The 18,068-nt window shown below is 35.5% G+C and overlaps 3 protein-coding genes across 3 annotated transcripts; 2 read left to right on the forward strand and 1 right to left on the reverse strand.

Moving 5' to 3' along the window:
• Positions 1-1,038: 1,038 nt before the first annotated feature.
• On the forward strand, positions 1,039-12,339 carry LOC133200811 (ATP-dependent DNA helicase PIF1-like). Its single transcript, XM_061336626.1, has 10 exons — positions 1,039-1,744; positions 3,518-3,607; positions 4,422-4,575; positions 4,850-4,964; positions 5,584-5,690; positions 5,970-6,109; positions 9,765-9,871; positions 10,134-10,221; positions 10,817-10,962; positions 11,611-12,339. The coding sequence occupies exons 1-10, from the start codon at positions 1,045-1,047 to the stop codon at positions 11,824-11,826; spliced, it is 1,863 nt and encodes a 620-aa protein (XP_061192610.1). The 5' UTR covers positions 1,039-1,044; the 3' UTR covers positions 11,827-12,339.
• Positions 6,332-8,719, forward strand: LOC133200821 (uncharacterized protein C17orf113-like). The gene is made up of 3 exons (XM_061336636.1): positions 6,332-6,440; positions 6,860-6,954; positions 7,241-8,719. Exons 1-3 carry the CDS (start codon positions 6,332-6,334, stop codon positions 8,717-8,719), a joined length of 1,683 nt encoding a protein of 560 aa, XP_061192620.1.
• Positions 12,340-14,123: 1,784 nt separating the features above from the next.
• On the reverse strand, positions 14,124-16,727 carry LOC133200966 (uncharacterized). Its single transcript, XM_061336779.1, has 4 exons — positions 16,242-16,727; positions 15,534-15,745; positions 14,764-14,943; positions 14,124-14,372 (listed from the first exon to the last, which is right to left on the reverse strand). Exons 1-4 carry the CDS (start codon positions 16,666-16,668, stop codon positions 14,130-14,132), a joined length of 1,062 nt encoding a protein of 353 aa, XP_061192763.1. The 5' UTR covers positions 16,669-16,727; the 3' UTR covers positions 14,124-14,129.
• Between the last annotated feature and the right edge of the window lie 1,341 nt (positions 16,728-18,068).

The following is an 18,068-nucleotide window of genomic DNA, read 5'->3' on the forward strand; positions in this document are numbered from 1 at the left end:
GAAGGGTTGTATGTTCGTTCGCCCTAAAACTTGTTCGCCCTTGACGCCGTTCGCCCTCATTCTCGTTCGCCCAGAGTCCGTTCGCCCTAAAACTTGTTCGCCCAAGGTCTGTTCGCCCTATTTATATTGCAGAAAGTTGAATAATAAAGCAATGGATTTTTTTAATACTTTATATGTACATTGGAATAAAAATTGCACATGGGAAACAACGGACGTATGCATAGTCACACTAAATACCTGTCCTATCAAAGACCCGGCAGACCAACAGAAATTCGGTAAATATTTTGGTTTTATTGCTCATCCGCTGCTCAGCTCCATAATGGGCCTATTAACGTCTCAGTCCTTTAATTGTTTTCAAAACATACCGCGGATTGTTAAAAAAAAAACACGGATATGATCCCCTAAATTGCAGTGACATTATTAGGTATAATTAAACCAATTAAGCATGTAAAAAGCATTAATATCAAATTTGAATAGTTTAATAAAGAACAAATTAACTATGTCAACATTGGGGGAAAAGAGAAAAAAAAACACGACTTCAAGTCGTAAAATACTGAATAAAATAAATAAAATAAATCATAAATGATGATAAACAATAATATTAACTATATACTGTATATATATGTATATATATATTAGAGCGAACGAGATATAGGGCGAACGAGAAATAGGGCGAACCAGAATTAGGGCGAACGGACCTTGCGCGAACGGACTCATGCGAACAGGTAGATAGGGCGAACGGACCCAATACCATCCGGAAGTGACGTAATTTCGAAAACATTTTGAATTTGGGAATCTGACTGACAGAAAGTGCTTCACTCGTGAGTTTTTCTTTTGGGATCTACATATTAATTAAATGTAATTCATTTGTTAAAGATATATCTCGATAATTTTCTAACTGATTTCTCACTGGACAAATTTGGATGAAAACAAAATTTTAGAAAATCCTGCTGTTGATTTTATATTTTCACTTTTTGGAGTGTCAGTAATATGTGTGGAGTAAATTGATTTTTTTTTTTTTTTTTTTTTTTAGAAAATACAAACATGGAAAGACTTCAGTGTACATTGGCTGTAGAAGAGCTTTCAAAAGCTGGTGATGTCCAGAAATCCAGCATTCACAAAAACATTTTCATCTCGGTGGGACGCAATGAATTCAGAGATGTTGTACTTAAGGTGGAACTTCAGAAAAAAGATTTGAAATTTTCACTGAGAGAATTAAGAATTCACAAAAAGTTTGCAAAGGATGGAAAATCAACAATCAGAATCCCTGACAAAAACATGAATTTGTTAATTAGTAATTGTCCACCAGATAAATTGATATATTTCTTAAAGTTGCTAAGTACCAAGTTTGAATGTGGACGACTAAAAGGTTTTATATCAGAAAGAAAGAAACTTCTGTCAGATGTGCCAAAGTCATTTGAAGAAATCAGCCCACTTACCATCAAAGACTTGAAGACTGTTCATGAGGCAAGGGCTAAAGAATTGGAATCAAAACCTGATATGTTTACACCAAAAGGAAAAGGTGTTGGAAAAAGGAAAAGATCCATTGAGGATGACAAAGAAAACCGACCAGTCCAGAAAAGTAAGTTCATGTGCAGCAGTCTTAACCCATCAGCCATCGCTGTGCCTGTCAAACTCAGCAAAGAACAAAATACAATACTGGATGCTGTCCTTCAAGGAAAAAATGTGTTTTTCACAGGGAGTGCAGGGACAGGGAAGTCTTTCCTGATGAGGAGAATAATTGGTAAATTATTTAACTAACTATAGTCACTTAATGATAAAGTGTACAGTAATGGTTTATGATCACAAGTATATATATGTATGCATTTTGGACCAACAATAAAAAATGATTAGTTTGATCATCTTCGCTAGCCAAGGGTTTCTGATACGCTACTCTCCTCATAAACCCTTGGCATACGGTGCTGACAAAAGACGGGATTGTTTTCGTCATGTGATCACGATTCTTCCAGGTATGCACAGATTGCGTCATCGACAGAAATAAAAAACGTATTTTAAAAAATAATGTATTTTTAAGAATAATTAACAAGAAGGTATTGAGTTATGTTAATTTGTTATTTAAACATGTTAAAATGCAAATCTACATCCTCAGTATGGGTACTACTAAACAGAGAACCCTAGAGAACTCTAAAGAACCTTAGAGAACCCTAATGTTTTTGAATTATTTATGGTCTGTAAATGAAATTTGTATGTATTAGATAACCAGTATATCAAACAAAAACAAAATCAAATTTGAAAAAAGAACATTTTGACACATTTTATGAATAATTTTAACAGATTACTAATCTCTGAAGACTTTTATCATATCTTTCATTATGTAAGTAATAAGAAATTAATTTTATTCATACGTTTTACATTAAAGTGAATGGCTAAGAAGAGTTATACATAACTTTAAAAATAGTATTAAATAAAAAAAAATGTGAAAAAGAATTGTAAACTTGTGATAAAATTAATAATAAACGTTTTTGAAATTCCATCGAGATCGGGATGACATAAAATATTTCGCCATCTACCTGTTTACGTTTTTCAACTATTTTCGGCGGAAAACATTCATAAAATAACTTTATTACTGACTATATAGATAGAATATGATTTTTAAAGTAAAAATCAACCCAATTATGCCTAATATTTATTTGAATTCACCAAATAAACCTTGAGTTCTCTAGGGTTCTCTAGAGTTCTCTAGGGTTCTCTGTTTAGTAGGACCGCCTCAGTATAGATTCTTATTAATAATGACATATTTTGCACGTAGCTTAAGATATTGGATGACACCATATAGCTATTCATAGAATGGCATGTTGTCTTACGGATCGTTGTTTACTTGCGTTTTTCACTCCCGATATTAAAGAGTCAAGATATATCCCGAACGCAAATATCGTCATTTACAAAAAACAATTGCTGATTGGTCGAATGGTGTCGATCAACTCCAATCACAACTTGAGAAAAAAATCCCAACTTTTTTTAACATCGTATGCCAAGGGCTTATGAGGAGAGTAGCGTATCAGAAACCCTTGGCTAGCGAAGATGTCGTTCGATGTACTCCAACCGACTCATCATAATCGCCCTTACCTAATCTTTTTTATCAGTATTTTAAATTCTTTTTCCTTTTTATTTTTTTTTTTTTTTTTTACAGATTATGTGTACCATTTTAAATTTAATGTCTTTCATTTTTCTAAGATGCTTTGTAGATTAAAAGATTTTATAGCAATAGACATTTAATTAAACGGTTTAGCTGTCAGGTTTCTATAATGAAAATCTCTAAGTCTGGGGATTTTACAACCTTATCAAAGTGGTAGAAAATTATTTTTTTTTAAAAAAATGCATACCTACCCTCCTTGAAAAAAGTGGGTCGGAGAACATCAAACATTTTTTGTTATGATGGCCTTGGAAGCACAACAAAGTAATTGACCACATTTCTGAATTAATAGTGAATGCACATAATTTGAATGTTCAATTAGCATGAAGAGATCTTTATTTTTACATGTACTTTCCATCCTAGGTTCTCTTCCACCCCAGCACACATTTGCTACAGCCAGTACTGGAGTGGCTGCTTGTCACATAGGGGGAACCACATTACATGCCTTTGCAGGTTTGTAGATTATCATTAAAGAACAATGCTAAGTTACATGCATCTGAAGAGTTTAGATAGTAGAATAGAGAAAGTTTTATTATTAATTCTTTGATTATTAAGTACATGTACTAATATTTATTATATTGTAAATAACTCATATTTGTTTATTCGTAAAGAAGCATTTCAAAAACTACTAATATAAAGTCTTTTGTGTAATTATCAATATCAGACAAAAACTTTTGTTTGTCTTTTAACCACAACATCCACCACCCCACCCCACCCCATCCCCTAACTATTTAAAGTAAGTTTTTTTCCATGAGTCATAGATTGTTTGATCTTGCCCCTAAATGCATATGTATTTAAATTTGGTTACAAGAGAGAGTCAGGTATTTGTTTCATCCATCTTTAAAAAAAAGATTTTCATTTAATATACCATGGTAATATTGGTATTTATAAACTATGAAAACTAGTGAATTTGAATGTAATCTAATTTTTGGATCTGATCTGATTTTCTCATCTTAAAATATCTGGTGTATTCGGTAGATAACTACAGATTATTTTATTTAGTATTATAGTGTATACCTTTACAGGTTGTTGACCAAATAATAAAAAGTATAGTGATTGTGAGGTACATACATGATTAAAGTATAAATGTTTACGATGAAAGATTAGAATTTTATTCAACCAAAATTTGATCTAACATTGATCAATGAAATGTATATACATAATATTTTTTAATGCACCTCATAAGTGTTTTCATATCATTTGTGTGAAAACCTAAAAGATAAAATTACAGATTCTGTATGATTCTAAAACCTGATTTTATCTTTAGGTATTGGTTCTGGATCAGCCCTTCTTGAGCAGTGTGTACAGTTAGCATCTCGGCCACAGATTGCTCAGCAGTGGAGGAAATGTCACCATCTTGTCATTGATGAAATCTCAATGGTGGATGGATCATTGTTTGACAAACTGGAGACAATAGCTCGGTAAGACTGACCTGGAAACAGGAAGTCAACATATGTTGTGCATGTTCTGTACAATAAGCCCTTTAGTATTTAGCATAGTGATTAAGGGGAGGGAAAAAATAATAATTGCCTTCTCTCCTTATTTTCTTTTTTGGGGGGGGGATACATTTGAAGTATATAATTTATTTAAAATTGATTAAAAAAAAAATGCAATGACCCTCACTGTAAGTCTTGTTTGATGGGAAAATTTTTGTCCGAAGAATCAGTAAGTCTCTTGTGTATATTTCCGTTACAGAGTGGTCCGTAAGAATGATAATCCTTTTGGGGGAATTCAGCTCATTATCTGTGGGGACTTTCTGCAGCTGCCTCCCGTTACCAAGGGAACAGAGAAAAAGACATTTTGCTTTCAGGTACCGTATATACTCGCCTATAAGTCGGATTTTTGGGAGTTAAACTTTGGTCCAAAACTTTATGTCCAACGTATAGGCGAGTTATATAAAGATATGGTATTTTAGAAGGTCAATCCCTCTTGTATAAGCTTCAAAATACAACTGAATTATAGGCGGACCGCCTTATAGGCGAGTATGTACAGTAGGTCAGAGTTCATAGTCAGTCATGGCATTCAGATAAGGCAGTGGTCAATGTGGTCTGGCTGTGGACCCCAGTATTACAGACCAATCATATAAGTTATGAAATAAACATCATTGATTGTAGACATTATATTTATTATAGAGCAATACTTTAAAACTTAAAAGGTATGGGCTCAGGCATTAACTTCAAGGTGTGGGCACAGGCATTTGACATTCTAAATATTTTTTTAAGCATAAATACAAATTTCAACCTAGAGGTATACATGTAAGTGCACTGTTTCCTTGTGCATGTTGTGTTACAATTTTCTTTGCTTTACCCCCAAAAGACTTTCTCTTTTTTCCGGAACATTTTAAATTTTGCGAACCTGAAAGAAAATAAAGCATAAAACTGATAATTTATATTAAGCATATAAATGTATTCATATACATTTTTTTGTAGGCAAAATCCTGGTCAAAGTGCATTCAGGTCAACATGGAACTGAAAGAAGTGCGTCGTCAGAATGATATCTCTTTCATCAACATTCTACAGAATGTCCGCCTTGGAAAGTAAGAGATGCTTATACATAATTATTTAATATACAAAACAAAAGTAGAAACATTTCAAAGTATTTTTGAAATAATATACATGTAGTTTTGTAAAATAATTTAATTATCAATTTCAGAAAAATATATAATTATCTTCTTCTGGATTTTCTGTAATTCAGCACTAACAGGTTTTAACATAACTTGAAAATACCAATGACAGAAAAGAAAGACTGAAGATTAGTGAATACAGGCAAATTTATCAGAATCAAGATGTCTAATCACAGGTATATTTATAAATAGGTGTAGTGAGGAAACATACCAAGTACTGAGAGAGACAGCACAACACAACATTCAAAGGAATGGTATCCTAGCAACCAGACTGTGTACTCATAAAGAAGATGTCAACAAAATCAACCTGTACCATCTGGGTAAACTACAGGGTATGTCAAAATACTTGTACAGAACTACAGGTTATGTCAAAATACAAGAAAAAACAGGGTAGTAGAGAGGATATAACACAAAGAAATGCAAATTCTGTAAACCTACTTTTTTCCACTGGGTCATAAATCCTTAAAAAACAATTTCTGTTTATTCCCAAAGCCTTTGGGAATAAACGAGCACCGGAGAAAATTGAACATAAAAGAATAAATGTCGTTACAAGCATGGCGGATCGCCGAAACCTGGAAGTAAGCGAAAGTTACAAGATGAAAATGCAATGGAATCTCCTAGAAAGAAGTTTGCCAAAGAAATTACACAAAATGCATTTGAATGGTATGAATTGGATTCTGAAAAAAAGTGGCACTGTACTTTGTGTAGAGCTGCAGGTATGGACAATCCATATGCACGAGGCCACGAAAAACCAGCAAAAACAACAAACCATATGCGACATGCATCCTGTAAGTTTTTTGTTTTATTTATTTATTTTTTGTTTGTTAGTTTTAGATTTATTTGTTTGCATGAAATAATTTTCGTTTGAGTACTTTCTGAGGGATAAACCTTAAAAGTTTATTTTTTGTATTTAGTGTCTGCACTCAAAATAGTTTTTATCTGAATAATTTTTATCAGTATTTTTTTTTCATACAGTAACTTTATAATTTTTAGCAAGTTTTCAATTGAATACTTTGGGAAAAAATTAAGCTCACAGTAAAAACAAAATTAATAAAAATGACATTTCAACAATTTTATTTCAGCTCAGCTCCATTTGACTGCCATAACAAAGTCTAAACTGGCCAAACAGCAACCACTCCAGAAGCTACTAGCCAGTAAACTTGACAAAGATGAGCAAGTCATCACCCACTACATTAAATGTGCTTATTTCCTTGCTAAGAGAGAGCTACCTAAGGAAGAATTTCATTAGTTTAATGGGTGAAATGGGGTGCCAAACACTGAAAGAAGAAAATTCTTACACCAGTTCCAAAAGTGTTGGAGAATTTCAGAGTGCATGTGCAAAAGTTATATCACTTGATCTAGTTGAAAATATAACAAACTCTGGAGTTTTTTCTATAACACTGGATGAAAGCACAGACCGCGGAAATTGAAAGCGTCTTTTACTCTATGCTCACTACCTGCAGGAGAGACAACTTGAAACACTTGAAACACGGTTTCTCTGCAATATAGAAATTTCTACACCCAAGGCAGATGCAGAGACCATAGTTAATCATGTGATTACAGAGCTGAGAGTTAAAGGCCTAGATGTGTCAAAACTTGTTGGTGTTGGAACTGATGGAGCCAGTGTCATGACAGGGAGGAAAAATGGAGTTATTGTAAGGCTTAAAGAATACAGTCCAGCTTTAGTAGGGATTCACTGTGCTGCACACCGATGTGCCCTTGCTGCCTCACAAGCATCAAAATGTATTCCTCAACTGAAAAAATACTCAGATACAGTGGCAAACATTTTCTTTTATTTCAGTGGATCTGCACTACGATCAAATAAGCTTAGAGAAATCCAAATGCTGCTTAACCTTCCTACACTGAAATTTGCTCAAATTCACTCTGTGAGATGGTTAAGTCTTCAGAAATCAGTTGAAATTCTCTATAGGACTTACCCTGCCCTTCTTATAGCCCTAGAGCATGAAGGAACTACCAACCCAGCTGCAAGGGGGATTCATGCAGAAGTTTCCCAGTACAATTTTATTGCAATTACTCATATGCTGATGGACATTTTGCCTTTCCTGGGTAGATTGAGCCGTATTTTCCAAACCAAGGACTTGGACCTGAGTAAACTTAGACCAATAGTGGAAAGTACCTGTGAAGCTCTACTCGATTTCAAAGAGGCTCAAGGAATTTATGTAGATAAACTGGAGGAATTTATTACTATAGATGGGGATGAAGTTACGTACAATCGACCTGACAGTGAAAGCAAAAAATCAGTTGTTCAAGAGGCCATTGACACCAATATTGATGGGTTTGATGGATTTGAGAGCTCTGATGAAGAAATTGAGGCAGGACATGATGGAGTTCAAGTCAGATTCTTTTCTCAACAGAAAAACATTCTCAGATCTATCATGCCACAATATGTAGACAATATAGTAAAAAATTTGAAAGACAGATTTCAAGAAAGTGGATTAATAGAAAAAATGCAAGTGTTACAACCCCTTCACATCACTTCAGCTCACAAAAAAGGAGAGTTAGCAAAATTTGGAAATGAGAGTGTAGCTGTTTTAGCTGAACATTTTGCTATCCAAGGAATAGAAACGGAACAAGTGCCTATGGAATACAAACAGTGCAAAAGACTTGTCATAGGCTCTTTCTCAACGTCTTCCTTGAGTGAAGTTTGTGAGAAACTTGGTTCAGAATATGAGGATATCCTGCCAAACCTCATCAAACTTGTTCAATGTTGCACACTGTTGCCAGTGAACAGTGCTACCTGTGAGAGGGGGTTTTCCACCCAAAATCGCATCAAATCAAGATTAAGAACAAACTTGAATAATAACTCAGTGAATGACTTAATGAGGATTTCAGAGGATGGTCCTTCAATTGAAAACTTTGACTTTGCAAAGGCCCTGAAAATCTGGAAAGATGAGAAAAAGAGAAAACTTTTTCAATCTTAAATTTTTGAACTGATGTGTACATATGTAAATACTGAACTCATTTTGTACAAGTTGACAGCCTTTTAGATTGATTATGTGAAAATGTATTTTCATGCTATGAATTAATAACTTTTAATATAAAAAATATTTAATACATCGTTTAAAGATCTACATTTTCTGTCTCCTTAAATAGTCTTAGAATGATGGAATACTACAAAGAAATCAATGTTTTAATATATATTAAAATTTAATCAAATAATTCAATAATTAATGCGCATTGCGCGCGCTGAGAAGTCTCCCTAAAATTTGAAACTTCTCCCTAAATTTCACTGAGGGAGAAGTGAAGTCTCCCTAAATTTTTGGTCTAGGTTGGTCCCTGCAAAGGTAGAAAATTATATGAATTTCTTGGATTGCCATTGTATGTCCTACATGCACTTTTAGTATGCTGTGACAAATTTCCACAGAAAATTTGTGACAGCATACATAATGTAATTTATTCCCACGTCGAAAAAAGCACATCTACAGTATTATAAAATAATACATATAAATATTTAAGCCCTCCTTAAAAAATTGTTTATTTGGAGGGAAAGAACTTTTTTTTTTTCAAAATTGAAGTTAAATTAAAAACAGCTGACAAAAATCTCAATAAGCAGGGAACACATTATTTTTTTTACTTTTTGTAAAAGGTAACTCCCATCAACCAAGAAACCTGTTTTTGCTTAGATCTAATGCTAATTAAAGGTTTGGGAGGCATCTGTGATAACAGGCCAAGAATTGATAAAATTTAAAAAAAAAAAACTTATTTGGTTAATTTTTTTTAGGAGGGGTCATTTCAATGAAGTGGGAGGCAATTTCAAACAAACAATTATTTTATTTTGGCCTTACCTTATCCAGTGTTTTGTCAGAGATAACCATGCTAGTAAATTCAGGATAGCAAAATAGCCTATGATATGATAACAGTTTATTGAAAGTCTTACACTGTGATGATTAAAGGAGATCTGTGAATGTAGCTTTCTAAAGCTGACATCTATAACTGAATGTTTTACACTGTGTTTGATGATTACAGGAGATGAGAAGACATTTGTAGCTCTGGATGGAGATGAAGTTTATCAAAGTCAGCTGGAAGTTCTCTCCCCTGTCCCAAAGAAACTCAACCTTAAAGTTGGTGCTCAGGTATAAATTGTTCTTATTGTTCATTTTCTTTCTCACAGATTTTGTTGTTTTCTAGCAGTTTTGTTTAATTTTTTATTTTCTTGATAAAGAAAGCAGGGATTTGAGGACTAAATCTCTGTAAGACAAAAAAGGATTCTGTGGATTTAGTTTATACCCTTCTGTGAAATGAACACATCATAACTGTACAGAATTATAGTTATTATAGGAGTCTATTATTCTTTCTACTTAGCTGTGGTTTAGATTTAATTTTATCACGTTTTAGGTGATGTTGGCCAAAAATCTGGAGGTCCAGAGGGGACTTGTGAATGGAGCTCGTGGAGTTGTTGTTGGATTCGATAAAAAGAACCAAGGTACTGATGTTGAACTTGACCAGATTAACAATAACATTGTCAAACATTTAGAGGGTTAACTTGAAAAAGTCAAATTAAAACAAGAAAGGTAATCAGTTAAATCTGGTATTATATTTGAAATATGACATTTTAATCTCTCATTGCATGCATTAATCATTTAGAATTAAAAGGTGTGATGTAAGCAACAGGTGCTTGAGGACAGGACCCCCCCCCCCCCCCCCCCCCCCTCCGATATAGACCCCTGGGCCTTTCGACTTTTTTTCTCATTAATTATCTTTCGATGACATATTTGTGATATAATCTATACCAACAATTGGAAAAATTACCTAAAACAAACATGTAATAAAATCTACCCCGCTCTCTACATTTATATATATATAGAGTGGGGTAGTAATTTTTATAAAATGTTTGTTTAAGCCAATTTTCCGACTTGATGATATAGATTACATCACAAATGTGTCATCCATATATAATTTATGAGGAAAATGTCGAACAGGCCTGGGGGTCTATAATTGGGGGGGGGGGTCTGTCCTCAAGCACCTGTGATGTAAGCAAGAGTCCTCGTTGAATGATGTTCATTATGATAACTTGGCAGATTATCCTGTGGTGAAGTTTGTTTCTGGAGAAGAAGAAGTGATACGGCCAGTAAGGTGGACGTTCAAGTTGTCTGGAACTGTTTATATAAACAGAAAACAGCTTCCACTCAAGTTGGCATGGGCAATATCCATACACAAGTCTCAGGTGAGTTCACAATATCCATACACAAGTCTCAGGTGAGTTCACAATATCCATACACAAGTCTCAGGTGAGTTTACAATATCCATACTCAAGTTTCAGGTGAGTTCACAATATTCATACACAAGTCTCAGGTGAGTTCACAATATCCATGTATACACAAGTCTCAAGTAAGTTTACAATCAATAAAAATCAGTCATGCCCGGAGTAATTTGATTGAGAACTAAGACTTGTGTATGGATATTGTTAACAATTCCGGCTTTTGATAGCACCATATGCCAGGGGTTTGTGAGGAGAGTAGTGGATCAGAAACCCTTGGCTAGCAAAGATGCATGGATACAAATTTGTTCAATTCATGGGGCTGGGGGCACAAAGAAAAGAGGGCCATAATTAGTCAAATCAATAGTAAAACATCTTTGTAGTCGAGATACAAATTTGTTCAATTTATGATCACATGGGCAATGACGTGGACAAAATTAATTGTCCATTATAATAAAATGGGACATAGAATGAACACAAAACCTATGGCTTGTGATGATGGAGCTTTAATTTGAGGACAACAATAAATTTTCATTTATGTACACTGTAATTTGCTAGGAAGATAATAACTCAGGTGATCATTGTGGCCTATGGATGTCCTATTTTTGGTTTCAGGGAATGACTCTGGATTGTGTGGAGATGTCCCTGTCTAAAGTGTTTGAGGCTGGACAGACGTATGTAGCCCTGTCCCGCGCCAAGAGTTTGGAGGGACTGCGGATTCTCGACTTTGATCGGTCCTGCGTCCATGCTAATCCGGATGTCCTTAGGTTCTATCACAAACTAGAACTAACCCGAAAAATGATGCAGACATCTATAGATGATTGTTGGTGAGCATTAGAAGACATCTATGGCTGATTGATGGTGAGCATTAAAAGCTTAGAGATGACCCAGATGTTTGTCCAAATCTCTGTCTCAGGGTGCAGAAACAGTACTTGAAGAGAGGAAGGATGTGTTTTGTTTATGTATAAATCATCAAATACCTCAACATGATCTCATTACATGCACATTTGATCTCAGGTGTGTTGTGGTCTATCATTGATACAGGTCTCTACCAACTAAGTGATATTGCATCAAGCTTTCTACGGATATTAAAAAACTATTTCTGATTCTTTTTTAAATGAGAAATGAGTGCATCGCTCAGCATTATAGGTTTGTGACTCTCCCCTTCCAACTCTTTATCTATAATGGGAATGCCATTATGATAGAATACATTATTTATTTCTTATATACCAGTACATGTCAATGCAGAATTGTGATATGATATATAGAAGTAATTTATCATAGTGAGAATGTGTTTTTATTTTTTTACAATTGCATGGCAAAAATGACAAATAAATCCATAAAGCACACACTTATTCTCTGTTTTATGACACATGTAAATGGTAAAAAAAAATGATGTTTTTTTTAAAGCACATTATTTGCTGACAATCCATTTATAGCTGAGGTTCATAAAATATTCAGATATTGCTTTCACATGCAATCTGCAGTGTCTAGTCAAGGTAACTTGTGGGAATTATCTCCCTTACTTCTTGATTTCTAACCACGTCACGAGATTCGTTTTTTAGCTCACCTGAGCTGAAAGCTCAAGTGAGCTTTTCTGATCACATTTTGTCTGTAGTCCGTCTGTCTGTCTGTCCGTCTGTCTGTAAACTTTTCACATTTTCAACTTCTTCTCCAGAACCACTGGGCCAATATCAACCAAACTTGCCACAAAGAATCCTTGCAAGAAGGGGATTCAAGTTTGTTCAAATGAAGGGCCACGCCCTCTTTCAAGGGGAGATAATTAAGAATTAGTGAAAAATGAATAGTATCTTTTAAAAATCTTCTTCTCAAGAACCACAGGGCCAGGAAAGATGAAACTCATATGGAAGCATCCCCAGGTAGTGTAGATTCAAGTTTGTTCAAATCATGACCCCCGGGGGTAGGGTGGGGCCACAATGGAGGATCAAAGTTTTACAAAGAAATATATAGGAAAAATGTTTAAAAATCTTCTTCTCAAGAACAGTAAAGCCATGAAGAGTCATATTTATATGGAAGCATCCTCAGGAAGTGTAGATTCAAGTTTGTTCAAATCATGACCCCCGGGGGTAGGGTGGGGCCACAATGGAGGATCAAAGTTTTACATAGAAATATATAGGAAAAATCTTTTAAAATCTTCTTTTCAAGAACACTAAAGCCATGAAGAGTCATATTTATATGGAAGCATCCTCAGGAAGTGTAGATTCAAGTTTGTTCAAATCATGACCCCCAGGGGTAGGGCGGGGCCACAATGGAGGATCAAAGTTTTACATAGAAATATATAGGAAAAATTTTTTAAAAATCTTCTTCTCAAGAACAGCAAAGCCATGATGAGTCATATTTATATGGAAGCATCCTCAGGAAGTGTAGATTGTTCAAATCATGACCCCCAGGGGTAGGGCGGGGCCACAATGGAGGATCAAAGTTTTACATAGAAATATATAGGAAAAAATCTTTAAAAATCTTCTTCTCAAGAACAGCAAAGCCATGATGAGTCATATTTATTTGGAAGCATCCTCAGGAAGTGTAGATTCAATTTTGTTCAAATCATGACCCCCAGGGGTAGGGCGGGGCCACAATGGAGGATCAAAGTTTTACATAGAAATATATAGGAAAAATCTTTTTCTCAAGTACAGCAAAGCCATGATGAGTCAAATTTATATGGAAGCATCCTCAAGTAGTGCAGATTCAATTTTGTTCAAATCATGACCACCGGGGGTAGGGTGGGGCCCAATGGGGGATTGAAAGTTTTACATAAGAACATATAGAAAAAAAATTTCTTTTCAAGAACAGAAAAGCTATGTTAGTCTTATTGATATGGAAGCATCCTCAGGTAATGTAGATTCAAGTTTGTTCAAATGATGACCCCTGAGATAGGGAGGAGGTACAATGGGGGATCAAATTTTTACAAAGAAATAAATGGGAAAATTCTTTTAAAATCTTCTCAAGTACAACAAATTCATTTGTTATAATGACATGGAAGCATCATCAGGTAGTTTAAAATTCAAGCCCCCCACCCCACCCCCCTCCCCGTTCATTACTGAACTGATTTGTGCCTTAGTTTAGCCAATGTGCTCAGGTGAGCGATGTGGCCCATGGGCCTCTTGTTTGTTGTATCAGGGTCCTTTGGTAAAGTGCACACGGTCATCTTCGGCCTCGAGTAAGAGGGCATGGTCTCCACTTTCCTCTCTTAGCTGTTCCATCTCTACCGGAAGTGACACATTAGCATCACGGAAACGTCTACAGCAGCACTTACAGAAGCCTTGACAGCAGTACTTCCTCGTGGCCTTGCGCACTTCTCTGATAAACAGGAAAATGAATCCTGTGTTGACAAAGCCTTGAATGTTTTCACACACCACCTACAATGTACACCGAATTCTCAGATTTAAGATTAAATCTAGCGATGACATCTATGATACTATACCACATTACGGCAGATTGCAGAAAAATATTTCTAGTGTCCTTTAAATGAAAACATTTCCAACCAAAACAGGGTGGGGTGGGGCTAAATGAATAGTACATTTCACATAATTTTCTTTTTTGTAGCTTACTACATGGTCTGAGAAATTTTAGATATCATAATTGTTCATCCACATTTTTTTCTTCAGCTTGTTCTTAATTCTGTTTATTTCTTTAAAGAACATACCATAAGTTCATTGTTGCAGGTTGATGTTTGAGAAGAACATTAGGTATAAAGGTCATTTTGTGAATTTTTAATCATTTTTTAGGATGCGAAATTACAAATATTACCTCTAACCCCACCATAACGTCCACATCATTACGGTACTGGGAGATCAAGTAGTGCCATCCTCCCCAAATGTTCAACAGAACAAAAACCGCCAGTAGATGGCGCAGTTGTCGATTTGGATTTTCCGCGGGTTTGTGGTGCTGCTCCCCCTCCTGTCGCCTCTCTGGCTGCTGTGGTTTGGGCTACAAAGATAAGCTGCATTGTATTTGTTCATCAGAAGGGGGCATAAGTCTTTAGTGGACGCGCCAATTACTGAAGCAAAGTTGCATGGTTTGTTACACTTCAATCAGGAAACTCCAATAAAATAGCCCTTTTCCCCATTCTTTGTTTGAAAGCTTACAGTCTAGGCAAAATTTCCCGATGGATCCAACCAGCAATAGAGATCACACACAGCCACTGCATCAACAACCAACGGATGCTTCGTGTGGATCGAATTTTGTATTTTATTTTATGAAAACGAATTTCAAATTACCTTTGCTACCCAATATATTTCATGGCCGTAGGAACCGGGGGGCACGGGGGGGCCGTGCCCCCCCCCCCCAATAATTTTGCCGATATATAGATTACTTTAGAAAACATAGATACTATATGCCTGTGCCCCCTCAATAAAAACGTCTAAGGACCTTTTTTTTTTTTTTTTTTTTGCTTGTCAAGAAATTTTTGGTAGTTGATAGTTCCCCCTCAACTGAAAATGTATGGCTGTGCCCCCCCCCCCCCCCCCCCCACCCAACTGAAATTGCTTCCTACGGGCCTGTATTTGCCTTGTACTTACCATTTTGAGAGACTTAAACTGCAGCAGAACGTAAACAATGGAGCAAAAGATGAGGGCTGCCATTCGCCATCCCATTCCCGCCAAAATGGCGAACGTGTTGTAGTCAGAAATCTGCCGATCTACCAGACACCAGGGAGGCCGTACGTGTCCGGGCTTACTTCCGATGTCTGATCCAAGGACATCAAGCACCACCAGCGTGATCATGATGGCCGCTAATTAAGACAAAAATAGAATATCAAGTTTGCTAATTCAACAGATACTAGTAGTTATAAAATTTTTCAGTGACCTTACAAAAAATGGGACATTTTTTTTTAAATTAACTACAATATGTACATGTAATTTAAACCACTGTTAACTGATTTATAAGAACGGCATAAGGAAACTATTAATATCCAATGACTTCATAAATGAAATGAAGACGGGTTTATGGTTTTTGACTAAAACTATCAGAATTTTTCCTCTAGATAGCAAATTTATATGGGTATTAGTTACCGGCAATTTTTTTTATCTAGATAAACAAACGTATTTCTTTTCTTTTTTTTTAAATTTCAATACCTTGTTTTAAAGTTGTGTGCACAACTTAGACAACGGCAGTCCTAGGAAAATGGGATGTTTGAAAATGATAACGGTAGAATGGCTGTTGCTTAGACAGAAAATTTGAATATGAATATCATAAGAGGACTAAAAGACAACATCTAATTGGCTTACTTGGAAATCCCCAGCAGATGCAGTGAGCGGGCCACGTCATGGACGGAGCGATGGACAAATTCTTCTTCCAGGTCTCAAAACAAAGATGGAGGGCCAGTGTGACGGTCCATAGGTACCCACTAATCCGGAACAAGACTGTTATTGCGGCTGCCGACTCGCAGACCGGATGTGATCTCCATGAGACTTCCGGATAGCCTAGTTTGACAGCCACTGACATCAAAGTGCCGATACTAACGCCTGCATTGGCTATCACGATACATAGAACGATGTATCGTGCCCTGTTCCTGATGACGGGAACACAACAGAAAGCGAAGAACAACGTCAAACACGCGAGCAATGACGCTAATGACGTCAACAGTCCCAAACCGAGGTACAGCTTGTCCACAGGTTCCATTGCCATAATGGCCGTGAGATTCATTTTAAACATGATTTATGAGTGTTGTAAAATGTCTTCTACTCTTCAAATGAAAATATTGCAAAGAATTAATATATCTATGCAACGGAAGTGATGATTAACTGGTCAACGATCAATTGAAGATAACGGATAACAAGGACGGGTATCTTTATCATTTATATCAGTAGTGTTCAATGTAGAGGGGTTCATTTACCTGAGAAAATTTTAATATTACATGTGCTTACCAGTGAATATTTACATATTTGCAAGTATAAAACATACAAACGGATTTATTTTATTAAGATGTGAATATATTTACAAGTATAAAACATACAAAAAGATTTATTTTATTAAGATGGGAGTCATGGTCACTTTATTAAATCGGGATCTCTTCTGTACGTATATATACATGTATATTTTTCTTCAGTTGAAAATACAAGTTATACATAAGTTATACATAAAGGAAACGTATCACATGCATACCCCCCTCCCCTTTCCCCTTTTCTTCCTCTTTTAACACAGACCATATGAAAGGTTGGCAGATCTGGAGACAAAGAGCCAAATAAACAAAATAACACACGTGTTCGCCCTATAATGTGCATCTTGGCTACATTAACTGTAAAATCGCCTGTTTTCCATTTTATTTAACAAGATGTGTGCAGTCAAACCTCACTACTTAATTATAATTATCTGTGACGCAAACATGATAACTAACACGTAGGTCTGACCAAATACCGCACTCTGTTTACAATCTCTACCGTAGAATTTATTTCATTACTTTCCTTTCCTTTTTTTCACTACGATCCCTAAGCCGCAAGACAGATTCTGTTATCAAAGTGGAAGGATGCATTGTCCTTAAGGACACTAAACTGTTTTCCCAATATTGTGCATTTAAGAAAGGAAAAATTTTAATATGAGGTGTATACATGTAGCTTTTTCTCCTTTAGATCCATTCATTACTTTCAAGTACTGAAAATATATTACAAAATTAAACACGAAGACACACAAAAGCTTTATTATCTTGTACATATTTATTAACATGTCAAATTTAAAGAATACATAATTTTATCACATGTTTACTCTTAAACAGTAGATATAGGTCATAGGATATCGTTTTTGTATCCACGGTGGTTTTTGCGTGAATTTGATCACGTCAAATATTGTGGATTAACATATAAAGCTGTGTAAAACATGAAAAACCTTAGTGTATAAAACATGTGATAAAAAGAATCAAAGGATGGTTTATGGTTATAGATATGACTTTTTATCCAACTCCTTGTGTGCTTTTTATCCCCTCCCCAAGGCTCAGGGATAGAAACACACAAATCGTTGGATAAAATCATAGTTTGATTAAGCAAAGTGGGTAAAGATAGTCATTCTCTACAACTAATGAGGGTCCAAGTCTTGCTGGAGACTCTCCAGTCAACCATGCT

Source organism: Saccostrea echinata, unplaced genomic scaffold (genome assembly GCF_033153115.1).
Source record: "Saccostrea echinata isolate AGI-Se365-2 ecotype Australia unplaced genomic scaffold, CSIRO_AGI_Sech_v1 ptg000041l, whole genome shotgun sequence".
Taxonomy (NCBI): domain Eukaryota; kingdom Metazoa; phylum Mollusca; class Bivalvia; order Ostreida; family Ostreidae; genus Saccostrea; species Saccostrea echinata.